The 26,897-nt window shown below is 47.7% G+C and overlaps 2 protein-coding genes across 2 annotated transcripts; one reads left to right on the plus strand and one right to left on the minus strand.

Moving 5' to 3' along the window:
* The first annotated feature begins 208 nt into the window (after positions 1-208).
* On the plus strand, positions 209-6,050 carry LOC147371557 (keratin, type II cuticular Hb1). The gene is made up of 9 exons (XM_086403842.1): positions 209-580; positions 1,787-1,995; positions 2,753-2,813; positions 3,573-3,668; positions 3,895-4,059; positions 4,321-4,446; positions 4,660-4,880; positions 5,138-5,169; positions 5,411-6,050. Exons 1-9 carry the CDS (start codon positions 212-214, stop codon positions 5,632-5,634), a joined length of 1,503 nt encoding a protein of 500 aa, XP_086259968.1. The 5' UTR covers positions 209-211; the 3' UTR covers positions 5,635-6,050.
* Positions 6,051-11,849: 5,799 nt separating this feature from the next.
* On the minus strand, positions 11,850-16,749 carry LOC147371558 (keratin, type II microfibrillar, component 5-like). The gene is made up of 5 exons (XM_086403687.1): positions 16,717-16,749; positions 16,043-16,168; positions 13,884-14,091; positions 12,849-12,880; positions 11,850-12,360 (listed from the first exon to the last, which is right to left on the minus strand). Exons 1-5 carry the CDS (start codon positions 16,747-16,749, stop codon positions 12,130-12,132), a joined length of 630 nt encoding a protein of 209 aa, XP_086259813.1. The 3' UTR covers positions 11,850-12,129.
* Positions 16,750-26,897: the final 10,148 nt, after the last annotated feature.

The raw sequence follows: 26,897 nt of genomic DNA on the forward strand, positions 1-26,897 counted from the left end.
GCCACTATTAAAGCACATTCTAGAGAGGCGTTGACCTCAGCTAGCCACACAAGCCCATAAAGCACAAATTGCCACAACTGCATCTGCATAGCCAAGCCCCTTCCGACCCGAGCATAAATAGGACCTCGGCTCTTTGAGGAGGACATTGGAGTTTCCACAAGACTCCAGCTCACCTCTCCTGTACTCTGCAACCTACACCTCCAGAAGGATCATGACCTGCGGATCAGGATTCCGTGGCCGCGCCTTCAGCTGTGTCTCCGCCTGCGGACCCCGGCCTGGCCGCTGCTGCATCACGGCCGCCCCCTACCGCGGCATCTCCTGCTACCGCGGCCTCACCGGGGGCTTCGGTAGCCGCAGCATCTGCGGGGGCTTCCGTGCTGGCTCCTTCGGCCGCAGCTTCGGGTACCGCTCCGGTGGCGTGGGCGGCCTCAGCCCTCCCTGCATCACCACCGTGTCAGTCAATGAGAGCCTCCTCACGCCCCTCAACCTGGAGATCGACCCCAATGCGCAGTGCGTGAAGCAAGAGGAGAAGGAACAGATCAAGTGTCTCAACAACAGATTCGCTGCCTTCATCGACAAGGTGAGTGTCCTTGATCACACCCTTCCTGAACCTTCCCTTCCTTGGTGGGCACTCAAGGGTTAGTCACGGGGGCAACAGAGATGTGGGCCAGGTGAGCTCCCAGGCTGATGGAGGAGATGGACACACTTCCAGGGCACAAACAGACCAGAGAGATGAGTCTAGAGCAGGGGCTCCTGATTAGAGCACTGTTACTATATACAACCTCTGTCCAGACAAGCAGGGTCCCCACAGACAACGACAAGGCTTGGAACCACATGTCAGAGAAGAAAGCATACATGCAAACAAGAATCAAGAAATGCACACAAGATATGGGAACAGGACCACAGTTCAGCCTTTGAGTGGGTGTCCTTGATCACATCTTTCCTGAACCCACCCATACTAAACTTGGGCTGGGACTGATGAGGCAGTCAAATGCAAAAAGAGCTCTACTTGGCTCCCGACCACATGCCATCTAGACTCAGCAGGTCAGGATAACTCAGTTGACCTGAGGAGGGAATGATCTTTCCCAACCTCTTGCTCTCACCCTAATATGGAAAATCCAAACATGATCACTATCTTGAAATCCAGAAGTTGCCTTGTCTTTCACAGTCCCCTCTGTCTAATCTCTGCTGAGTTCTTGGTTTGGGTTGTTGTTGTTCAGTCACTCAGTCCTGTCCAACTCTTTGCGACCCCATGGACTGCAGCACACCAGCTTCCCTATCCTTCACCATTTCCCAGAGCTTGCTCAAACTCATGTCCATTGAGTCAGTGATACAATCCGACCATCTCATCTTTTGTCTCCTCCTTCTCCTCTTGCCCTCAGTCTTTCGCAGCATCAGGGTCTTTTCCAGTGAGTCAACTCTTCACAACAAGTAGCCAAAGTATTGGAGCTTCAGCTTCAGCATCAGTCAAAATATTCAGGGTTGATTTCCTTTAGGATTAACTGGTTTGATCTTCTTGCAGTCCAAGGGACTCTCAAGAGTCTCCATCTCCAGAGTTCGAAAGCATCGATTCTTTGGCACTCAGACTTCTTTAAGGTCCAACTCTCACATCCATACATGACGACTGGAAAAACCTTAGCTTTGACTATATGGACCTTTGTCAGAAAAAGAATGGTTTTGGAGTTTACCTTGAAGCAATCAGCACCCTCCCCAAGCCCCTCCATCCCCCAAATAGGCTTTGGGGCAGTAGGAGCCATCTGACCCCTCCTCCCACCCCAAATGGCAGGTGCGCTTCCTGGAGCAGCAGAACAAGCTGCTGGAGACCAAGCTACAGTTCTACCAGAACCGCCAGTGCTGTGAGAGCAACCTCGAGCCCCTGTTCAATGGCTACATCGAGACGCTGAGGCGGGAGGCTGAGTGTGTAGAGGCTGACAGCGGGAGGCTGTCCTCAGAGCTCAACAGCCTGCAGGAGGTGCTGGAGGGCTACAAGAAGAAGTGAGTGTGGCTGGGGGTGATGTTGGGCACAGGAAATGGACATGGATTCAACCCACTGGGTGAGACTGAAGCATTTCAAAGAAGGGGATGTGACCATGCAGGGCAAGTTGGTGGTATGCAGCAGGATCCTCCCATCAGGCAGTCGTTGCTCAGATGCCTATGAGTAGGGCCGTGATTCCCTAGGAGGTCTCTCTCCCCTCCTTCAGGCTTCTCTTCTGGAAGCCTGATCACCCAGCAACAGTGCCCTGTGCTCTGTTGGGAGGAGGCTTCTGCATTCTCCCAGGCGTGGCCCCTCAGGCTCCCACCTGTAGCACCTGGATGTGATATGAATCTCAGTGTCTCTCAGGGCTGCCAGGTCCTGGGTCTCTGGGTTTTCCACTGTCTAGGTTGCTCTAGTGCTGATGGCCTCTGAGATTCATAGGTCCTCCCCCAGCTGAACTAGGTTGGACACCCAGGTGGGGAGCGGCTGGGGCTGCAGTGCCCCAGAGGGGCTGCTGTCCACTCCTGGCTGGTGCTGAGTCCTTATTTTCCTCCAGAGGTGACCTCAGAGCAGTTTCGGCAGCGGGGCTGTGAGGTTCCAGAAGAGTCACCCCCTGGATCCCTCAACTCCAAGTAGAGAGAGAATCACAGACACACCCCAAGTCCAACCAGGGAGGACCCAGCAGGGCTGCCAGGGATCTTGCTATGTGGGGAGGTCCTTAGTGTTGTCTCCTTCACTCCTGTAAGGTGGTGACCTCCCTCTGTCCTCTTTCCGCAGGTATGAGGAGGAAGTCGCTCTGAGAGCAACAGCTGAGAATGAGTTTGTGGCTCTGAAGAAGGTGAGTAACACAGGATTGGGAAGCACAGACATGAGGGAATATCAGAATGACAGACTCTTGTTGGGGAGATCTATGTTCTCAACCTCCCTGTGGGGTGCAGTGACCTTGCTGAGTCAGGATGGGAAATTCCCATAGACCAGGTCATCAAAGGCACATTCAAGGCTTTGACAAGGGCAGTAACCTTGTAAAATTCACTAGCACCCTGACCTGATGCAGGGGTATGACTGAATTGATCTCTGGATGTTCTGTGCTGCTTCAGAGTTGATAGTCTGTGGCTGGGGTCCCATGAAGGCATTGTAAGCTTCAGTCTCTCTCTTGAGGGATGGTGTCCTGTCTCATGTCTCAGGAGTCTGGTTAAGAGGAGGAGCACAGTCCCAGGGTCTAGGGGGAGGATGGAGCAGAGCCAACAGTGGCCAGGTGGAGTTTTGGAGGACTACAGGGAAACAGGGAAGAGTCAAGGTGGTTGAGTGAGGGAGCCAGTCTGGCAAGCTTAGGGTAAGAAGGAGACATGGGAGGTAAGAGATCTCAGGTAGGTGGGGTGAAAGGCTAGTGGTCCACCTCCAAGGCACAAGGCTTTTGTTCTTAGAAGGGGAGGAGGTTGTGAGATGCCTCCAGGGAAGGGCAGCATGGAGATGGGACAGGAAGAGGAACACAGGGAATCCTTTCCCCCTCACCTCCATGTACTGTGTGAGAAGAGAGAGGAATTCGGGTGATGATCACCAGGGGTCCTCTTTGCTCAAAGACTCCCCATCTTCCCAGGATGTGGACTGTGCCTACCTCCGCAAATCAGACCTTGAGGCCAATGTGGAGGCCCTGATTCAGGAGATCGACTTCCTTCGGCGACTGTATGAGGAGGTGAGTGGTTGTGGTCCAGGCAGAAAGCAGCAGCTGGCCCGGAAGAGAGGGCATTGCTCTGCGATCAGAGTTGGACAGGGTTTTGGGTAGGAGCTACAGCCCATGAGGCTGTCAGAGGGGGCCAGGGCTGGAGACCAGGAAGAGCTGAGAAGGCGGGTACACACTGTGGTGGGGAAAGTGATGGTGTAAACAAGACCCTTCCATCCTCCCGCCCCACCATCTGCAGGAGATCCGAGTTCTCCAAGCCCACATCTCAGACACCTCGGTCATTGTCAAGATGGACAACAGCCGGGACCTGAACATGGACAACATTGTGGCTGAGATCAAGGCTCAGTATGACGACATCGCCAGCCGCAGCCGGGCCGAGGCTGAGAGCTGGTACCGCAGCAAGGTGAGTGGTCCAGGATACCTGCCTTCTAGACATGATGGAAGGGATGCGAGGCATGCATTAACAAGATTTCTTTTGTCTGGGGATTCTGATTCCTAGAGGTGGTGAAAGAAGTACAGACAGCTCTCAGGTTATAGTGGCAGGACAGGGCTGCCATTGTGGTTTCACAGGCTGTGCGTTGGGCAACCTGAAAATCATCCGTGTCGTTCTGAGTGGGTGGTACATCCCATCCTGAGTTACATGAGCCTTTCTGCTTCCCACCAGTGTGAGGAGATCAAGGCCACAGTGATCCGGCACGGGGAGACCCTGCGTCGCACCAAGGAGGAGATCAACGAGCTGAACCGCGTGATCCAGAGGCTGACGGCTGAGGTCGAGAATGCCAAGTGCCAGGTAGGGTTTTTTTGAGGCTCACCAGGGTCCCAAAGGCAGTGTGTGTGCCCAGCTGGATCTCACCATTCATTCTCCAGTCCACTTGCATGACTTGAGATCCAGTTTGTGGTTACTCAGGGAGCCCCAGGTGATGAAGGGGAGAGGCCTGTTCCTGGGGTGATCCCTGCTGTGTGGAGAGACCATAACCCACCTTGTTCTCTCCTGGGCCCTTAGAACTCCAAGCTGGAGGCTGCAGTGACCCAGGCTGAGCAGCAGGGCGAGGCAGCCCTCAATGATGCCAAGTCCAAGCTGGCCGGGCTGGAGGAGGCCCTGCAGAAGGCCAAGCAGGACATGGCCTGCCTGCTCAAGGAGTACCAGGAGGTGATGAACTCCAAGCTGGGCCTGGACATCGAGATCGCCACCTACAGGCGCCTGCTGGAGGGCGAGGAGCAGAGGTAAGGACCGTCCCAGCCTGGCCCTGACTACCCATTCCCACCCTTTACACAAATATCTCCCTTGATTCTGGCTGAGCAATGGCCAGGTCTGGGGCATCCCTATCATTTATCACTTTGAAGTGGGGTATTCTGAAGACTCTTCCTTCTGACACTCTGCTCCTTCTTACCACTCGTGGACCGCACTCCAAGAATTTGTGGAGCTCTGTTTGCAGCTCTGGCTCAATCACTAATGTTGCCTTTTTCTTCTTCCCTCTCAGACTGTGTGAAGGCGTTGGGTCCGTGAATGTCTGTGAGTATCCTAGGCCCTGTGTGGATGGGTTTACTCGCTTCCTGTAAAGGATGGAAGCAGTGTTTTCTCTGACACCTAAATATGAGTGGGCTGGCATCACAGGAAGAGGGATTTGGGGTCAGACAGCAGGAAGGACCGCTTCTTTTGGACTAGAGTTGTTAAGATGCTTGGAGAGGGTCATAGTCGGGGAGGTGACACCCTTGGTCCCCCAGAATTTTGACTCAGTCTTTGGGGTTCGCAGGTGTCAGCAGCTCCCGCGGCGGGGTCGTCTGCGGGGACCTCTGCGTGTCGGGCTCCCGGCCGGTGACGGGCAGCGTCTGCAGCGCCCCCTGCAGCGGGAACCTGGCGGTGAGCACTGGCCTGTGCGCGCCCTGCGGCCCCTGCAATTCCGTCACGTCTTGCGGCCTGGGCGGCATCAGCTCCTGCGGCGTGGGTTCCCGCGCCAGCGTCTGTCGCAAATGTTAGGCCTCCCAACTCAGGCCCCGCCCGCGCATCTCTCCCGCGCAGCCCGGCAGGGCCCTCCCTGCATGGCCCCGCCCCCTCCCCCCTGCATGGCCCCGCCCCCTCCCCCGCTCTGGGTGGAGCAAGCCCTAGGCAACCTCTCTCGTACTTCGAAAGGTCCGTCCCACTCCTGGCCTCCCAAGTCTGTGGGTAATGCCCTCTTCCTGGGTTCTGCCGCCCGCTCTGGGAAAGGCTACCCTAGAAAAAAGTCCCTTTGGCCACCACAGGAAGGGACCCTAGGGCAGGGAGAACCAAGACCCCACTCCGGGTTGTCGTGGGGCCAATGGCCAGAGTCCCCACCCTGTCCCAGCATCTCCCTTCCTTCTCTGCTGTGTTCATCTCTTCCAAGATCTGTGTTTCCAATAAACCAATGTAGCCAACCCTGAGCCTTGTCTGTACTTATGTTATCCTCCTCAGGGTCGAGGTTTGGGAGAGTCCCCAAGCATGAAGCAGAGAAAGCCCCAGATCTGGGGTCTCCACTAGAGTCCTCTGTCCCTGGGCTCACAGCAGTCTCGAGTTTAGCCAAGGACGGTGCTAGGCCACTATATCCTGGAATTTTATCCACACCACCTTCACGCTATGTCTTGCAGAAGAAACTAGAGCTCAGGGACCCACAGTAGGCGGGGCCAGCCTCTACCCTGAGCTCAGGGGCACACAGCTGGGATTTGAACCTCGTGTGAGTATTTAGTGGTCATGTCACTAAACCACAACTGCCTCCCTCTGTGCACATCTGTAAACTTATGAATAGATTCACCAGTCACTCAGAGCTTAAGGAAACATCACTCTTGGCTTTGGTGGAGAAGACTCATGCCTGAGTAATTCATGAGAATTCTTTAAGGGGTGAATATATGAACATGACAAGCTTTCAAAAAGCCTTTGATATGACTGCCTTTTTTTTAAATGGAGTCTTTTTGGGGTTTGGAGACCTGCCATCACTGATAAATTACCTCAAAGCTAGACAACAACAAGGAGCTTAAAGACAATGTGGCCCAGAGGTGAGTACACAGACCCTGGATCCAGACTGCATGGGTCCAAAACTGGGCTCTGTTCATAGCTGAGTGACTTTGAGCAGTTTACTTACCCTCTCTGTGCCTCAGTTTCCATCTTCTAAAGTGAAATGATAAAAAGAGCACCTCTCTTTCACCTCCTAGGGTTATTGGCAGGATGAAAGAATATATGTAAAATAATTAGTGCTTGCCACAAAATAACCGCAACATGTGTTTATTGTCAGTAGTATTCTTTTGCAGAATATAAAATTGAAATCCTTCCTGGAATAAGGGCCATGGCCTGCCTATCATTACACTTATACCTGTGATCAGAGATGCAAGCATAGAGAGAAATCCCTGCCTCTTCTGGGCCATCAAGCTCCTCCCTGCAGTAAACTGTCCCCCGTACACTGATGAGGATATTACAAGTACTGGTGCGAGTGGGACGACGGCCCTTCAGCTTCACTAGAGACCGAACTGAGTACCTGAATATACACGTATACAGCACAGTGAATCTCAAAACTTCTGGATCCGGGCCCCGGAAGCTAACAGAAATGGAAGTCCCCATTCCTTCACTAAGGGCAATAGAAATAATTGAGACCAGAAGTGAGAGGTCTGGAAAGACACAGGCTCTTTTAAAGGACAGGATTAATCCTAGGTCTTCTGACCACCAATGTGTCCCCTCCACCCTCCAATGGAATTCTGAGGACAGAGCCCTCGGAGAGTTCCAGAATCCACAACTATTCTAACCAGCCCTCTGTGCTGTGACAACATACAGCTCAGAAGTAGACCTTGTCTGGAGTCCAAATCCAAGGCCCCAGTATCAGCTCCATCTCCCCCCTCCCCAACCCCGTTCAGGAGCCACCGGTCCTGAGAGACAGCTCCGTCAACTGACCCCTCCCTCTGCATCTCCCTAGTCTCATCAGCCCAGCTGGACCTCGATGACTTGTCATACTTCACTCTCTCACCCTCCCTCTGGCTCTGACCTCTTACCTACTCCAGCTCCACAATCCTCACCTCCCTATAGGTTCCCAGTCCTGGACAGGCTTAGGCAGAGGTACAAGGGTGAATGAATCACATACATGTTGCCCATGATGCAGGATGGTACAGAAAATGAAACATCTTGCTGTGTGACGTTCAGCAAGTCACTCCTCCTTTCCAGGCTTCAGTGTATTCATTAGTGGAAAAAAAAAAAAAAAATGATTGGACCAGATAGACGCTAAAGTCCCTTAGCCATTTAAAGTTCTATTTTTTTTAATTGAAATATAGTTGATTTACAATGTTGTGTTAGTTTCAGGTATACAGCAAAGTGATTCAGTATATATATAGATAGATATTATTTTTCAGATTCTTTTACATTTTAGGTTATTACAGGTTATCTAATATAGTTCCCTGTGCTATACAGTAGGACCTGTTGTTTATTTTATATATAGTAGTTTGAATCTCCTAAACCCGAGCTCCTAACTTATCCCTACCCCTGATCTTTCCCCTTTGGCTAACTGCAAGTTTGTTTCTAACTCTGTGAGTCTAATTCTGTTTTGTAAATAAGTTCATTCAGCTCAGTTCAGTTGCTCAGTTGTGTCCAACTCTTTGCGACCCCATGAATTGCAGCACGCCAGGCCTCCCTGTCCATCACCAACTCCCGGAGTTCACTCAAATCCACGTCCATCGAGTCGGGATGCCATCCATCCATCTCATCCTCTGTTGTCGCCTTTTCCTCCTGCCCCTAATCCCTCCCAGCATCAGAGTCTTTTCCAGTTTGTCAATTCTTTGCATGAGGTGGCCAAAGTACTGGAGTTTCAGCTTTAGCATCATTCCTTCCAAAGAAATCCCAGGGCTGATCTCCTTTAGAATGGACTGGTTGGATCTCCTTGAATCCAAGGGACTCCCAGGAGTCTTCTCCGACACCACAGTTCAAAAGCATCAATTCTTCGGCGCTCAGCTTTCTTCACAGTCCAATTCTCACATCTATACATGACCACTGGAAAAACCATAGCCTTGACTAGACGGACCTTAGGATCACTTTTTTAGACTCCACATATAAGTGGTATATTTGTCTTTCTCTGTCTTACTTCGCTTAGTATGATAATCTCTAGGTCCATCTATGTTGCTGCAAATGGCATCATTTCACTCTTTTTTATGGCTGAGTAATATTCTAGTATATATATGCCACATCTTCTTAATCCATCTGTCGATGGACATTTAGGTTGCTTCCTTGGCTTGTGTAATCAGTGAAAGCTCTATTATTCTTTAGTAGACGTGGGACGGGACAAGGAGCTGGAGGGAAGTAGGGAGCCGTGGTGCCATGCTCTGTGCTTCATCCCTCACAGCTCACTGTCTGTAGCTTTCTGTCTGTGAGTGGAACAGAATGATCGCATCCAGGTACATGCACATGTCTGGGCATCTGTGTGGAAAGATGTACGTGTGTGAATATGTGTATACCTGTGTATATGTGCTGAAGAGAGGACATTTGTGGGTACATGAGGGTATGACTGCAGTGTGAGTGCATAGGTGGACTGGTTTGGGTAGACGGGGTCACATATGAAGAACTGGACTCCACACTATGGTGGGAGTGGTGACAGGCAGGTGCTGCTGGGGGTCGTGCTGGGGAGGTACCCTCTGACTGGGGAACCCTAGCTCTAACTTGGGCTCCTCTACCTACCCCTCTTGCCCTGTAATTCCTGCAGCTCCAACCAGGGCAGAGGGAGACCAGCTGGCCTTCTTGAAGTTGGACAGCCTTCTTCAAAGGTACTCAAAACTTTCCCCAAGAACTCCAGTAAGTGAAATATTGATTATATTCATAGAATGCCTACTATGTTTTCAGCTCCTTACATATAGTAATATATTTAATTCTGAAACCTCCCTGTGTTAGGTACTATTCTTATTTTACAGATCAACAGTAGAGAGATTCCTTAGGGAGGAAAAATACAAGGGATAAATGAATCTTCATTAGGTGTAGAGAGAGCAGGAATGAGGCCCAGAAACAGTAAAAGCAAGATTGGGAAGAGAATCTGGGCCCTTTCTTCTTATTCCAAGCTGGGCTGGTTGATATACTGTAGCTAGAATCACATCAGGAAGGGCTGTATTTAAATACATCAAGAGACTCCCAAGGAGGTCCCTAGGGTTAATAGTGGGAGAACAGGGCCCGATTCGTCCAAGGACAGAGTGGACCACACAGGACCACAGGGCTTCAGCCCATGCATATCTACTACATGGCAGACTCTCGAGATGGATGGATGAGGTAGGTCACGGTCCTCAAGAGATGCTATGAAGTTGCATGCAACACTCCAAGTGCTGCTATCAAGTGTGAGGCAGGGGTGGGGGCAGATGGGGGCTGACCCCTCAGGATCTCTTTTGATGAGAAGCAACTGGTGACACCTCTCCTCCCTTCAGATGTCACTCGACTCACAAAGCTTTGTAAATAGATGAGGACTGACTCTCCATAAATGCCCCAGACTGGAATGTGGCCTGTGGCCAGGAAAGCCACTCAGAAAATAGGTCCCCAGACCACAAGCATTGGCCTGGGCCCAACAAGTGACTAAAATCTGACCCCATGGCCCTTGGCGTCTCTAGCCTGACATCAGGCTTCGGATTTGGAAAGAAAACATGTGGTCTGCAACCAGTCCTCAGTGATACTGGTTGCAGGACGCTCACCATCAATCCTGCCTACAGCTCCTGGGGCGCATGGGGTGGGGGTGGGGTGGCAGGGAGGGGCATAGCTCTTCCTTCTGTACTTCCCATAATCTTCCTTCATTGACATGATCAGCAGGGCAGAAGGTGGAAAAACCTGACTTTGAATATCAGAGAATCTCATCACCTCCTAGCAAAATGCAGGGAACACAAAATCCACCTGAAAAAGTGTGCAGAGGAGCGGCTCTGCTTTCAGGCAGCTGCTTTGCATTGGGTGTGTTGGTCAGAATGTTTATACCGTTGGTGTCGGTCAGAAAGGATCAAGGAGGCTGATACATGAGTCCAGTGGGGCCCTGTTCCCTTCCCTCAGGTGGATGGCAGGCTGCCAGCCAAGTTCTGGTCCCATTCCTCTTGCATGAGACTGCTCTGTTTATCCAGGAGGTAGGCCTTTTGGGTACCTGTTCTCTGGGCAGGAACCCAGAAAACACAGCAGACACTCTGGCACTAGCAAACCTTAAAAGGTAAACCTGGGGCCTCTGGCCAGTGACTCACCTTAGCCCCACCCAGGGAAATAGAAAGCAGGGACCACTGTCCACCAGATAGGTTGGTGATGTAATCCTTTGTGCAACAGAAAAGAATGTGAGCTCCTTGAATGGAGGCTTCTCTCAGGCCTGTGTGACAAGGAAAGAACCCAGAAACCCAGCCTTTCTCAGGCCACCCCACCGCAACAAACTGGCCTACCTTCTGCACCCTCTCCCAAAGATGCCTTGTGAAAATGCAGACCAAACTACACCAGAGACCTGGAAGTAGCCAAACTGGAACTTCTGATTCCAAAGCTCATGTTTTCCTCCTCTGTGGTATGTTGTTCCCAGCCCACGGTCAGATGATTTGTTCATTTAAAGCCTGGACCACCCAACTATGTCCATGTCCTCCAGCCCTAATCTGCCAGGGTCATTTTCCCCCAGGCCTGTCCTCAAGTGCTCGCACCAGGGCAATAGAGTGAGGCTCACCTTCAACCCCATCATTGTGTTTCTTTCTGCTCCATTTCCTGGTTCAAGGCCTGCCCCCCACCCACCACCACCAGACCATTGCCCAGGACTAGAGTGCCTTGCCCACCAAGCACTATACCTGACCTTCAGTGGCCATTCGGCACTTACAGAGTGAGTGGATCAATGAATGCAGTTCTCGGCAGCTCTGGCAAGATTAGCTGCCTGTGGACCCCAGGCTGGGAATCAGTCCACCATCATGCATGAATCAACCCCTTCTTTCCCTTTCACTGGGTTTTCCTGGTAGCTCCAGGGGCCCTCACACACACACACACACACGCACGCACGCACGCACACGCACACACACACCACACAGAACATCCCTAACCCTTAAGATCCTGGTCCTCTGATATCACCATCAGCTGAAGTTATATGAACCCACACACCCAAAGTGGGGTTGCTTCCTGGTAATGTCTCCCCTTTTCTTATCCCTCCCCCAAATCCAGCCAGCTTTTGTCTTTGCTCTGGGGATAGAGAGCCTGAAGAATCTAGGCACAAACAGCAGAAAGGCTCCAACTGCTACATAACTTTTTATTGCAGAGGAGGAGTCCCAGGAAAAGAAGGGGATGGGGCAGTTCAGAGGAGAGGCGTGCTGGGTCCAGGGAAGACAAATACCATGCTTCCCAGTGGCACAGCGTCCAGCCTATCCCCACACTGGGGACGGGTCTATCATGGTCCAATAAACTACATTCAAAGACTTTATACCCTAGGGTGGGGACAAGAGGGAGAGGTAAGACGAGGGTCGGAACCGTGGGAGCGGGCATCTGAGACACAGGTCCAAGTCACTGGAGAGGAAGCTAGGGTTCCTTGACTTCTCTGGAGTAGGGCAGGAAGGATTCAGCATCCGCGTGAGCGGCTGCAGCGTAAACCCCCGACACAGCCGGGGGAGCCGCAGAGCGCATAGCCGCCGCTAGGGGCGCTCGTCTCCACGGCGCTGGGACCCGCTCCGGGCGGCCGCAGTGCCTCAGGGCCCGAGGCTGAGCCCGGCAGGCCGGTGGGAGCACTTCCCAGGGCTGAGCGGAGAGCGGCTGTTGGAGGAAAAAACTCTTAAGTCTCCCCTGCCCTTTCTGCCCCAGAAGACAGACATACAGATATACAGATGTGCAGACACCTCCCCCTACCAGAAGACAGACGTGCAAACTCCTCAAAGTGACAGATACACAGACCCGATCCCCTAAGAAACAAACTCGGGAATGTCCCCTCCCTGGAGTCAGCCCCAGATTCTCCCCCACGCGAGAATAAAACAGTCTCTTCCACGGGGATAAATCCACAGACCTTCTTCCCACACCCCAGGACACATCTATAGATCCCCCGCCAAAGAGCACACCACAGAACCCCCTTTCCCAATACACACAAACACCAATTAACCACCCCCAAGAGAAAAAACAGCTCTCACAAAGGGGAGACACACAGGGGAAGAGGCTCCCTACTCCTTCCCAGAGAGGATACATGCCCAGGGTGGGGAGGGGATGATATGTGGCCCCTTCCACCCCAGGTTACTCTCTTATTTACTTACTGACATTTCCTGCCCCAAATCCCAGATCAAGCCTGCAGGGAGAAGGAGGCAGCAGGTGAGTGAACCCATCTACCAGGCAGAATACTCACCATTCTTCAAAACAAAGCACTTCTGGCCCTCTCCAGACAGGCAGAAATCCTTCCCTTCTAAAAGCTACTTGGGTCTCTCAGATCCACTCAGCCCTTTTGAGTAAAGACTCCTTCTGGACCTTTACACCCTACCCTTCCTGTCTTAAATTCAAATAATTCTTTTACTAAAGAATTCTTAGAGAAGGGAGAAGGCAGAAGATCTACCCTGTCTTTAGCCTAAACTTATCTTGAAATTAGACCCCAGGATGGGGGCATTTTGAAGGCAGATCCCAGAGGAGATAGGTCAGTTGTCTGGAGAATATTGTTCAAGCCTCACCCAGTCTGTTTCTACCAGTGGGTCCCTAAGGTGGTCTTTTACTCTCTGAGACTCAGTTTCCTCATCTGTAAAATGGAGATAATAGAACCTCCCTCCCAGGAGTTTAAAGGAGACAATACATGCCGCTTGTCTGCTGCATGATGGGTTCCCTTTCCTTCCCCTCAGCCTAGTGGGCCCAGCTGGAGCTGGAAGCCCTTGGGTCTCTACCTGCCTAATGTTAAAAGCCAGGCCCTACCTCTTGCCATAAACCCTGCCTCCCCCAGGCCTGGAGGAGAGAGGAGCAGAGTTGAAGGCACCCACACCAGGGATCTTACTCCCCCTGGCTGGGCCTTGGTCCTTGCAGTTGTCTCAAGACAAACTGGCTCCTGCCTTCTGATCCTGAGTGGAAGAGTTACTCATCACAGGTGCTAAAGCTACTTGTTAGCTGGGACCCTTGGTCTAAAGGTCTGTGAGATGGAGGGAAAAAAACTGACTCCAGGAGAAGAGATCCCTGGATACCCAGCTCACCTCTCCTCACCTTATCCCCAACCCCAGCTGGCAAGGACCCAGGCAGTATCCTCCCTTAAGCTTCTCTACTCCTCGCCTTGACCACATCTGAAGCACCGCCTAGCCCTCACCTGCTCTCCTCACCCTCCAGCAGCTTCCTGTAGATGGCGATCTCGAACTCCAGGCCCAGCTTGACTATCATGAGCTCCTGGTACTCACGCAGCTGCCGCACCATGTCCTGCTTGGCCTTCTGCAGGGCAGCTTCCAGCCAGACCAGCTTGCCCTTGGCGCTTCCTGAGGCACTTTCCTCCTGCAGAGCAGCTGGGTCCTTGCCTCTCTCTGGCTCACGGGCCTGGGGGCAAAGGGAAGACCACAGACGAGGACATCCTCAGCCCCTCCCCACTCAAGGGTCCAGACCTTTCTCCATAGCCGGAGGGCCGAAGAGAAGTTAGAGATCGCTAAGAGAAATGAGTGTGCCTGCTCTGAAATCTGTGTTTGTGTGTCTGCCCCACTCCCAGGGTGGAGGTTGTTGGGGACCAGCCATCTTAGGTGACTGAGAGCCTTTTGCATCTAGTATGTGGATGTGCCTGCTAAGTCGCTTCAGTCACGTCCAACTCTTTGTGATCCTATGGACTGTAGCCCACCAGGCTCCTCTGTCCATGGGATTCTCCAGGCAGGAATACTGGAGTGGGTTGCCCCGCCCTCCTCCAGGGGGTCTTCCCAACCCAGGAGTTGAACCCGTGTCTTCTGCAGCCACACCTTGGCAGACTGGTTCTTTACCTCTAGCCCACCTGGGAAGCCCGCATCTAGTATAGTGACACTTCCAAAATGAGCTAGGGTCTGGGAAGCAGCAAATACATTTTAGCATGTCATTCTGGGGTTATTGTTTCATCAGGGAAATGAACAGGAAAAGTATCCTTTCCTCACAACAGACTGGAATTTGTAGTCTCTAGAGAAAAAAATATTGATAATAAAGGCCTGCCTTGGTGAGGCATACTTGCTGCTTAGAGAACCAGTCGGGGAATCAGAGCAGCTGAGGCTGCCGGGAGACTGCCAACAATGGGCCCACCCAGCCACCACTCTGTCACCCCTGGAACCTGAACAGTTTGTCCCCTCCTCAAAGTCGGGGTTCCTGGAGAAGGGAGAACCCCCACGAATATCCTGCAGAGCCTGAGACACTTGTCTCTGCAGAAAACAAGAACTGACTGGAAGCAGAACCTCTTCCCTTTGCGGGGTGGAGCGTGGGCCAACGCAGGAGCTTGACCAAGAGGGTGGCTGAGGGGAAAGAGGAGCAGGTGAGAGGGAGAGAGGTGGGGAGAAAGAGGGCATTCATGTGGGAGCCTTCTCTTTCTGGAGCCTAAAGCCTGAGAAACACAAATGCCTACAGAGCCTGGCTGGAGACATCAAAAAGTATAGGCCAGCGACTTTCCTGACGGTTCAGTGGTGAAGACTGCACTCCAATGCCCAGGGCCTTGTTCCATCCCTGATCAGATCAGGGAACTAGGAATGCTGTAACTAAGACTGGACACAGCGGGGATGGCGGGGAGGGAGGGGAGAAGGAATAAAGGCCAAATATAAAGTGTATATGGATAGTACCCAGCTTCACAAAGAAATACACACACTCTAATTTTCCTGAAATCACAAGGATGTCTTTCCTGTTTCAGTCTTTCATTTCTTCACCTTAGATAGAGAGCTAGATCCAGAGCCTAGCTGTATCTCTTTGACAAGGATGACAAGAGTACTAGCCAAGGTGAGGATAAATGGCAAAGATCCCTCTGCCTCAGTGTCAAAGGATGCAGTTTGGAGTGGTGGAGTCTGCGGCACGCTACAGGAGCATGACCCTCATGTGAAGATGAAAGAGAAGACAGAGGCCTCTCTTCTCTCACCAGATGTTACTGTGTGAGACCAGTTTAATATTGCCAGATCTGCATGTTTGTAGAGGGAATCCATGATACTGAATTTCTAGGTAAGATCTTGACATTTCTGAAGATGGGCTCAAATTTCACACTGTAGGACAATCACAAAACATACAGACTTAAAAATATATATATATAAAAAATGATATACAAACTAGCATCCATATGTATAGACTTTTACCTACATGTTAATTACTTATCCACATTAAAAAAAACTCAAAGTCCTGGGCAAATGGAAGCATGGTATATACACACATAACCACACTCCTCTTTGCTCAGACATTCACAAAGAGAAACTCTATCCAAAGGATGAGGGGCATCTGTCTAGTCTAGTCTGGGATGCATCACCAACATCACCACGCAGCTACCCCCGTGCCCGCCCCTCACCTGGCTCTTGGTGCCATCCACCTCCACTGTCAGCCGCTGGATGGCCTGGTTCAGCCTGTTTAGCTCCTCCTTACTGTGTCGCAGGTCCTGCGTGTGTTTCTGCACTGTTGCCTTTATCTTCTCGCACTGTGAGGTGGGGACAGCCAAGTGAGTGGAGGGTTGATCAAGAAGATGAGGAAGCAGCAGGTGCACTCACTGGAGACCAGCAAGACCGTTTCAGCACCCACCCACCCACTTGCTATCATGGGTGGGTCATTTGACTCCTCTGAGCCTCTGCTGCTCCATCTATAAGATGGGCATGGTCATCCTTTCTATCTCCAGAGGTGGTTGAGAGAAGGAAGGGCACTTGGCTGGCACCATGGCACGTGGGCCACCAGGTCTGCGGATGCCAGAGGTGGTGTGGACTCAGCCACAAAGGGTAACAGCGTCGCAGTCTGTTGAGTCTTTGGACTGAGACCACACAGAGCTGACCCCAGGAATCAGGGTAGCTGACCCTAGGACATCAGTTCTCGTCCTTCACTACACAGGCTCATCTAAACGAATACAAAAGGCAGTTAAAAAAATTCAACATTCCCGAATTTTAAAAATACTTTTTCAAATCTAAGAATATGAAGAAACTTTCCTAATTTGATGAAGGTTACTAATCATTGACAAAGGACCCAGTTTCCAGCTACTTCCCCAAACCCCAGGCCACTCTGGGACAACATTATGGGATGACAAGGGACAAAATCAGTGGGCCTTTACCCTTCCTGCATCCTGTCTGTACATGCCAACATCTAACCAGTCGGGTACGGTGACCAATGTTTTCACAGTGCCTTACACTCTCCAGTATTTTCCCTCCACCATCTCCCTGGGGCTCAGGACCACCTGTGAGGTAGGCCAGGGAGATGTTCTTGTCTCTATTATCTTCCCTTGGGCAAGCTGATGCTCCGCCACTGTGCAAGAAGTAGGGACCCTGAGGGATATGACCAACCCTGCCAGTCAATGGCTGAGCCTGGCTGCATCTTAAGTCCACACACTTTGCTCTGCTCCCAAGGAACAGATAAAGTCAACAGGCCCTTCAACACAGAGAATAGGAACCGTTCACTCCAGCCCAGTGCAAATTTCCTTCCAAGGTATTGATAGATAGGGTGTGGGGAATGGATGAAAAGAGACTGTGAAACTTCATCTCCGACCAATCTCTGCCCTATTCTTACTGCCCGCACCCGCTCTCATTCCCAAAAGCTGAAGACACAGCAGGCAAGCTTGTGCCTGGCTGGGTCCAACAGATCTGGGTGGAGTTCAAGACTCCTCCTCCTCTGTGAACTAATGAGCTGTCCAGACAAGTCTCACCATGATAAGCAGAGCTGTTTTCTCCTCCAAGCCTCCCGTGGGCCCTGAAGCTCAGCTCTAGCCCAGAGAGCTCCTAGAATGCTCAGCTCTGAGGGACAAGGCCTCTTCTTCCTGGGGGCTCTGTGACTTCATCTTGTTACATTTGCAGAGTTCTTTTTGAGGGGAGTGGTGGAAAGGGCCGTCCTGTGAGCCCAGAGGGGAACATGATAGTCTCTGAGCTGCAAAGGACCTGCAAAGAATAAGAGGAGGAGGAGGAAGCGGGGTAGGGGAAGGAAAATGACTTCAGGTGGGGGAAACGGGTGGAGCTGGGGAGTCTGGGCTTTGGGAGTGGGCCACAGGGAGCCACAGAAAGCACTTGAAGAGACCAGCAGCCTGGTGTATGTACGATGCAGTGTGGGAAGGCCTGTCTGGTAGCAATACAGAAGACAGGAGGGAGAGAGACTACGGCTGAGAGTCCATTTCCACTAGTAGGTAGGAAATCTGGGAAAAGACAGGACTCCAAACTGAAGGAGTAACAGAGACCAGAGAACACAAGTTGATCGGCATTTTCTTTTGTTTGATAAATTTCGCATACATGCAAGAGTATATATAGCATGCATTTAATGATTTAAATAGCGACATAATAAAACAAGCCCTTGTGTGCCCACCAGTACTTCCAAAGCCCGCTGTGGGACGGACCCTTCCTACTTACAGCGTCCTCTCCCTCTGACCCCATTCAGTCTCCAAGGTGACCACTATCTTGGGTTTCTGCGTTGAGCACCCCCTTGCGTTTTCTTTATTGTTGTATCATATGTGTATGAATCCCTAAGCAACTGTTTTAGTTTTGCCTTCCTTTAAGACTTCTATACGGAGAAGGCAATGGCACCCCACTCCAGTACTCTTGCCTGGAAAATCCCATGGACAGAGGAGCCTGGTAGGCTGCAGTCCATGGGGTCGCTAGAGTTGGACACGACTGAGCGACTTCACTTTCACTTTTCACTTTCATGCATTGGAGAAGGAAATGGCAACCCACTCCAGTGTTCTTGCCTGGAGAATCCCAGGGACGGGGAAGCCTGGTGGGTTGCTGTCTCTGGGGTCACACAGAGTCGGACACGACTGAAGCGACTTAGCAGTAGCAGCAAGACTTCTATAAATAGAATCACATGCAGGCTTCTATGACTTGCTTCTCCCTCCTCAACATTCTAATTGTGAGATTCAACCATTCTGATGTGTTAGCTTAGTTTGTGTTGCAATGCTGTAGAGTATCCCAGTGTGATTATTGCTCCTAGGGGTATACACATGTGTGCTTTTTTTTTTTTTTTTTTTTGGTCATAGCAAACAATGCTGCTATGAACTTTGGGGTTTGTATTTGCTAGTGTACTTTGGCAAGAGTTTCTTTAGGGTACTGACTGTCAAATTTTTTTTGTAGCCATAGCTCAAGTTATAAGAAATACATTTTAGGGACTTCCTTGGTGGTCCAGTGGTTAAAAATCTGTGTTGCAAGGCAAGGAAGACAGATTCTAGCCCTGGTCAGGGGCTAAGATCTCACATGCCACGGGAGCAACTAAACCCAAGTGCTGCGATTACTGAGCCCACAGGCTCTGGAGCCCACGCACCACAACCAAAGACCCTGTATGACTCAGCGATGATCTCACGTGCTGTAACTAAAACCCAACACAGCCAGTTAAATAAATAAAAATTAAGTAAATTTTTTAAAAATATATTTTATATCATGGATCAGTACCTATACACATATCCACACACATGAACTGAAATAAATTTTATGAAACATTACTTCTACTGTAAAGTGCCCTCTGATCCTCTAATTGATCACTTTAATGTTTCACTTTCAATTTATGGACCTAGGTTTTAAGTAAGGGCTCGTGTTCAGGTTTTCATATGTTTTAGTTTTTTCACCAAGCCTTATGTTTAGGTTTCATTTCTTATAAATAGCATATTAATCTCATTATTTGTTAAATAGTGTAATGAAAACGAAATATCCGTGAACTACCTTACTGCCACAAGAACCCATTCTTTCCTCTCCCTCTCACTCTGAAGGTAACCACTTCCTTGAATTTGTGTCAACATCCCCTTGCTTTTTTTTTTAAGTTTTATCACATACATTACATATTTCTAAAAATATATCTGTAAGGTTTTCTTGTTTGTTTTTTAATAAAAAGGGTATCACACAGGGCTTGCTTTTTTTGTTGTTGTCTTTTAACATTATATAGCTAAGATTCCTCCCCTAGCATTCATAGTATTCTCTTGAGCGAATATACTACATTTCTATGTTATTCTGTTTTATTTTTTCCTTTTACAAAGTTGGTTCTACAACCATTTTTCTAAATGACCCCTGATGCACATATGTGAGAATTTCTCTTTGATACACATCTGAGATCTAGGAGTGGAACTTGGGGATCTTAGGATGGTCAAATGTTCAACGTGACAAAACAAAAATTATCCGCCAAAGTTGTTATAGTAAGAATTTACACTTGGTCAGTACTATATGACTTCCCAGGTGGAGTTAGTGGTAAAGAACCTGCCTTCTGATGCAAGAGAATCAAGAGACACAGATTCAATCCCTGAGTTGGGAAGATCGCCTGGAGTGAAACATGGAAACCCACTCCAGTATTCCTGCCTGGAGAATCCCATGGACAGAGGAGCCTGGTGGGCTACAGTTCAGTTCAGTTCAGTCGCTCAGTCGTGTCCGACTCTTTGCGACCCCATGAATCGCAGCACACCAGGCCTCCCTGTCCATCACCAACTCCCGGAGTTCACCCAGACTCATATCCATCAAGTCAGTGATGCCATCCAGCCATCTCATCCTCTGTCGTCCCCTTCTCCTCCTACCCCCAATCCCTCCCAGCATCAGAGTCTTTTCCAATGAGTCAACTCTTGTTATGATCAGTGCATTTTCTTGGCAAAACTCTATTAGTCTTTGCCCTGCTTCATTCCATATTCCAAGGCCAAATTTGCCTGTTACTCCAGGTGTTTCTTGACTCCCTACTTTTGCATTCCAGTCCCCTATAATGAAAAGGACATCTTTTTTGGGTGTTAGTTCTAAAAGGTCTTGTAGGTCTTCATAGAACTGTTCAACTTCAGCTTCTTCAGCGTTACTGGTTGGGGCATAGACTTGGATTACTATGATATTGAATGGTTTGCCTTGGAAACGAACAGAGATCATTCTGTCGTTTTTGAGATTGCATCCAAGTACTGCATTTCAGACTCTCTTGTTGACCATGATGGCTACTCCATTTCTTCTGAGTGATTCCTGCCCGCAGTAGCAGATATAATGGTCATCTGAGTTAAATTCACCCATTCCAGTCCATTTCAGATTGCTGATTCCTAGAATGTCGACATTCACTCTTGCCATCTCTTGTTTGACCACTTCCAATTTGCCTTGATTCATGGACCTGACATTCCAGGTTCCTATGCAATATTGCTCTTTACAGCATCGGACCTTGCTTCTATCACCAGTCCCTCCACAACTGGGTATTGTTTTTGCTTTGGCTCCATCCCTTCATTCTTTCTGGAGTTATTTCTCCACTGATCTCCAGTAGCATATTGGGCACCTACTGACCTGGGGAGTTCCTCTTTCAGGGCTACAGTTCATGGGGTCATAAAGAGTCAGACACAGCTGAGTAACAGGCATGGCATGACAGCACTGTATGAAAGATTCATACATTCTCCACATGTCTTAATTTTCAACAATTTAATGGGGACTTCCCTGGTGGTCCAGGGACTAAGACTCCATGCTCCCGATGCTAGGGGACTGGGTTCAATCCCTGGTCAGGGAACTAGATCCCACATCCTGCAACTAAGAGTTTTCATGCAGCAATTAAAGATCCCATTTGCTGCTACTAAGACCCAGAACAGTCAAATACATAAATAAATATCTTTAAAAAAACAATTAAATAGTATAATCAATCTTATTTTTGACCTTGCTTTGAATTTTCATGATTACTGTTGAGGTTGAATAGCTCTTTAAATGTTTATTATCCATATGGATTTGCTTTCTTTTGATCATTTTTTTCTATTGGATTGTTTGCCTTATTCCTATTGAATTACAGATGTTCTTTATATTTCTAGTTATTACTATTTTATCACTTATATGTATCACAAATAGCACTTTCAAATTTATAGTTCATCTTTTTACTTTCTTTATGGCATATTTTTTATCAATAAAAGTTCTTAATTTTAATGTAATCTAACTTATCAAACTTTTATATTAAGCACTCTGTGTGACTTGCTTAAAAGTCCTTTTCTATACCAAGATCAGAAAGGTAGTCTCCATTTTTTTTCTTCTTAGAGTTTTAAAGTTTTGCATTTGACATGTATAATTTTAATTTGCTTGAAATTGGTTTTGTGTATCACAGAAGTCAGGGATCCAATTTCATTCTTTCCCATGTGGATAACCAATGTATAGTTCTTTCTCTGCTATTGATCTGTGGATCAAAGATATATATAGATATATATCTATATAGATATAGATATAAGGTATATTTAGCTTTATATATTATATAATTTTATTTATGTCATATTTATTTAATATATTTATATTATATATACACACAAGAATAAATTGACCAATGTAACAAAACAGAGAGCCCCCAAATTGATATGTATTATATAAATGTCATATATACATATATGATGCAATATATTATACAGTATGTCATAAGCATAAATAATGCAATACATATGTTTTATATATGTATGTATACAATACACATCAATTTAAGGGCTCTCTATTTCGTCTCATTGGTCAATTTGCCTAATCTTGTATAGATACTGCACTGAATTTCTGTAGCTTTCTGAAAGGGCAAATATTCATTCTTTCTTTTACATCAGTGCCTTAGCTATTCTCAAACTTTTCTCTTCACCATAAATTTTAGAAACAGCTTGTTAAGATTTATATAAACCCTTGTTTGAAATTCAATTGTAGTGGCACTGATACTGTAAATCAATTTAAGGAGAATTAATGTCTTCTTTTCTCTCAACAATGCTGTATCTCTTCATTTAGTTAGGTCTGCATTTTAACTTTCATTCCTATAACATTTCGTTAAATGTTTGTATTTCTCTAGGCATAGTTCTCTCACATATTTGTTAGATTTATTTCTAAGTATCTTATGGATTTTAAAGTCATTAGCTTATCTATTTTATTGGGAGATAATTTACATACAGTAAAATACACACAGTTCAACAAGTTTTGATAGATGTTTGCTCTCATTCAACCATCACTGAATGAAGATAAATGACATTCCAGCAAGCATCTCGGTAGTTTCCTTCATACCCCTTTGCAGCAATCTTCCCACCTCATCCAAGACAACTACTGAACTAATTTCTAGCAATGAAAATTAGTATCGCCAGTTGGAGAACTTCCTATGAATAGAAGCACACAGCATATACTCTGATTATTTTCACTTAGCATAATGCTTTTGAATCATCCATGTTATTTCATGAATCAGTAGTTCATTCTTTTTTCTTGCTGAATGATAATCATCACATGAATATATCTCTGTTTATCCATTTACCTATTAATAAAATGTTTTTATTGTTTCTACTTTGGGGCTGTTATGATTCAAGCTCCTAAGTAATTCATGTACAAGTCTCTGTGTAGACCTCTTTTCATTTCTTGTAGATAAATACCCAAGAGAGGAATTGCTGTGCCATTTGGCAAATGTATGTTTAAATTTATAAGAAATTGGCAAACTGTTTTCGGAGGTGATTATATCATTTTATCCTCCATGAAAATTCCAGCTACTCCAGCTACTAGATCAGTCTTTTAAATGATTAGTCTTTTAAATGATTAGTCTAGTGGGTAAGCTTTTTCTCATTGTGGTTTAATTTAGGTTTCTCTGATGACTAATAATGATGAATGGCTTCTCACATACTTCAGTTCAGTTGCTCAGTCATGCCCAACTCTTTGCGACCCCATGAACTGCAGCATGCCAGGCTTCCCTGTTCATCACCAACTCCCAGAGCCTACTCAAACTCATGTCCATTGCATCAGTGAAGCCATCCAACCATCTCATCCTCTGTCGTCCCCTTCTCCTCCCGCCTTCAATCTTTCCCAGCATCAGGGTCTTTTCCAATGAGTCAGCTCTTCACATCAGGTTGCCAAAGTATTGGACTTTTAGCTTCAGCATCAGCACTTCCGATGAATATTCAGGACTGATTTCCTTTAGGATTGGCTGGTTGGATCTCCTTGCAGTCCAAGGGACTCTCAAGAGTCTTCTCCAACACCACAGTTCAAAAGCATCAATTCTTTGGCACTTAGCTTTCTTTATAGTCCAACTCTCACATCCATACATGACTACTGGAAAAACCATAGCTTTGACTAGATGGAACTTTGTTGGCAAAGTAATGTCTGTGCTTTGTAATATGCTGTCTATGTTGGTCATAGCTTTTCTTCCAAGGAGCAAGAGTCTTTTAATTTCATGGCTGCAGTTACCACCCGCAGTGATTTTTGACCCCCAAAAAATAAAGTCTCTCACCGTTTCCATTGTTTCCTCATCTATTTGGCATGAAGTGATAGGACCAGATGCCATGATCTTAGTTTTCTGAATATTGAGTTTTAAGCCAACTCTTTCACTCTCCTCTTTCATTTTCATCAAGAGGCTCTTTAGTTCTTCTTCACTTTCTGCCATAAGGGTGGTGTCATCTGTGTATCTGAGGTTATTGATATTTCTCCCAGCAATCTTGATTCTCTCATACTTACTGAACCTTAATACATCTTTGTATTAGGTTTGTAAAGTGTCAACTGAAGTCTTTTACCCATTTTGATTGAGTTGTTTGTCTCCTTGTTACCGAACCCAAGTCTGACTGCTCAATGCTCAAAAACTATTAAAGAGGCCAGGCTAGTGGAAAGAAACTTTGCTTTATTTTGCATGCCAGCAAGCAAGGAGGCAGGATGGGGGTGGGGGAGGTGGACACCTGTCCAAAAACTGACTCCCCCAACCACTGACAGGGGGCAAGAGCTTTTATAGACAGAAGGAGAGGGTTACATGCAGAAATAGCACAGTCAGCTCTGACAGTCATCTTGAGGTTGGTCATCAGTGGTCTGACCAGTGTCAACTTGACTGTTTTAGGTATAGTTTATCTTCAGGTCCATGGTCGATTTGTTCTCATTTCCTTGAGGCCAATTCTTGGAATTACAGCAGCTTATGTCATGGCTACATTCTGGTCATCATACAGTTACCTTCTTCCACCTGGTGAGGGTTTCAGTATCTATAAGATGGTTCATAGGATATGGCTCAGCATATTATCCACAGTCCTTGAGAGGGAACTAAATGTCCCTGATTATGCTTAATGACTACATTATTATTATGTTGTCTCCTTTGATTGTTTTCCTTTGTTTCTGCATTTTCTGACTTCTCTGATTAAACTTATTCTTTGGCTAAAGTTTTTCCATGGACAAAATGCAGGCAGAGGACACGAGGGGGCAAGGACTATGGGGTCCTCCTCCATTTCATTCTTATTGAGAGCTGAGTTCTTTACATTTACATTTAATGTAATCATTGATATGATTGGTTTTAAGTCAGTAATTTTGTTGTCTGTTTCACATTTGTCTGGTGTGCTTTTTTTGTTCTCTAAAGTTCGTTTCCTGCCTTCTTTTGATTTAATCAAACATTTTTAAATATTTCAAGATTACTTATTCTATTGGCTTTTTAGCACTGTTTTTTTTTTTTTTTTTTATAATAAACACTGTTTCAGTGATTGCTCTAGAGCTAAAACTGATTGTGCATCCTTGGGACTTCCCTGGTGGTTCAGTGGTTAGGACTCTGATTCCACCGGTGGGGCTGAGGTTCAGTCCCTGGTCGAGGAACCAAGATACTACAAGCCATGCAACTTGATAAAAAAAAAAAGCATCCTTAATTTATCAAAGTCAATTAAGATCCCCTGGAGGAGGACATGGCAATCCTTTCTCCAGTATTTTTGCCTGGCGAATCCCATGGACAGAGGAGCCTACCGGGCTGCAGTCCCTAGGGTCGCAAAGAGTTGGACATGACTGAAGCATCTGAGCACACGCACAAGTCATCTTCCTGGGGATTAGGCTGATGTGAGATGCTTCTGTTCACCCCTCTTATGATAGCATCTTGGTTCACATTTCATGATTTTTGATTAATTGTGAGCTTCCATTTGTTGTAACACTCTCTGGAAGAATTCCTAGAAGCCTGGGTTTGAATGGCATTCTTCTAGAAAGGATTTGTATTTGCTCTTGCCAGATTCAGGGGAGAACCACCAACCTGGGCTCATTTTAAACAATGTTCTCACGTGTGGTACTGTGGGTATTTGCCACCAAAAGAAAAAAAAAGTAAACTTCAGCCCAGAGCTGATGAGGGCAAACTTGTGGTTTAAAGTTATCAGGAAAAACTTTTCTTTACCAAAGCCAAGGTCAAGACGTACATGTTTCTTTCCTCTCTTTTTGCGGATTCTCGTCCTGCTTCCCCCTTCACTGAGGATCATCCAGTTGCCTATTATGGACCTTGGGTCCAATTCTCTTTTATCGGCCTAGGCTTTGTGTCCTGTCCCCTAACCATAGTGGGCTTCCATCCACTGAATGCCAATGACCAACAGATGCCCCTTCCATCAGGCTTCATCATCCACATACTTCCCTGGAGTCATGCTTATTGTTATTGTTATCCAACTCTGATCATCTCCCATGTGTTCTTGCTAGCTCATGATGCATTAAAATATTTTTTAATATATTATCTAGAATTTTAATGACAAAAAGTTTATTCAGAGTTCCTAGTCTGACTTCGGAGAAGGCAATGGCACCCCACTCCAGTACTCTTGCCTGGAAAATCCTATGGACAGAGGAGCCTGGTAGGCTGCAGTCCATGGGGTCACTAAGAGTCGGACACGACTGAGTGACTTCACTTTCACTTTTCACTTTCATGCATTGGAGAAGGAAATGGCAACCCACTCCAGTGTTCTTGCCTGGAGAATCCCAGGGATGGAGGAGCCTGGTGGGCTGCCGTCTATGGGGTCACACAGAGTCGGACACGACTGAAGTGACTTAGCAGCAGCAGCAGAAGTCTGACTTACTGCAAGAAAAGAAGTTGCTGATGGCATTCTTCAGAGAAAACAATTCACAAAGTTTGGTGACTCGTTAGATAGGGAAAATAGGTGTCAAAGAGTTTTAAGCTGGAGATATTAGAAAGAACTGATAGAAAGAAGGAAAGTTGATGAATGGGCCATCTGTAGACAGGAAAATGATGAGATGTTTTTAAGGCTGCTTGAATTTCAATTATCAGTGCAACATTCACGTGGAGGTGCCCCATGGTGGATCAGAAACCTCAGAGATGAACTCATTCATTCTCTCAACATTGCTCAGTGCCTGCTATAAGCCAACACTGTGTCAGACACTTCCTAGCACTAGAGAACTACCTCAGAGAGCCCTGAGCACACAATAGCACAGCCTGAGCATCAGGCCCGCCCCTCCAACACCCCCCGCCACCACCCCCCATCCCACCCCCACTTCCTGGAGATCCCACCCACCCGTTCCAAGCCTGGAATAATGGACAGAAAGATGCACACA

The sequence above is a fragment of the Bos grunniens genome, chromosome 5 (assembly GCF_055505025.1).
Source record: "Bos grunniens cultivar Pamir isolate PY7600 chromosome 5, Bosgru_T2T1.0, whole genome shotgun sequence".
In the NCBI taxonomy this organism is placed as follows: Eukaryota; Metazoa; Chordata; class Mammalia; order Artiodactyla; family Bovidae; genus Bos; species Bos grunniens.

Excerpts from the sequence above, each read along its gene's own strand:
- LOC147371558 (XM_086403687.1), bottom strand. The coding sequence starts at position 16,749 with ATGTTGTCCCAGAGTGGCCTGGGGTTTGGGGAA. Across the intron at positions 16,169-16,716 it reads GTGGCCTGGGGTTTGGGGAA|TGCGAGAAGATAAAGGCAAC; the intron begins GTAGCTGGAAAC and ends CCCACCTCACAG. Across the intron at positions 12,361-12,848 it reads ATTTGGGGCAGGAAATGTCA|CCGCTCTCCGCTCAGCCCTG; the intron begins GTAAGTAAATAA and ends TTCCTCCAACAG.
- LOC147371557 (XM_086403842.1), top strand. The coding sequence starts at position 212 with ATGACCTGCGGATCAGGATTCCGTGGCCGCGCCTTCAGCTGTGTCTCC. Across the intron at positions 2,814-3,572 it reads AGTTTGTGGCTCTGAAGAAG|GATGTGGACTGTGCCTACCT; the intron begins GTGAGTAACACA and ends CCATCTTCCCAG. Across the intron at positions 4,447-4,659 it reads TCGAGAATGCCAAGTGCCAG|AACTCCAAGCTGGAGGCTGC; the intron begins GTAGGGTTTTTT and ends CTGGGCCCTTAG.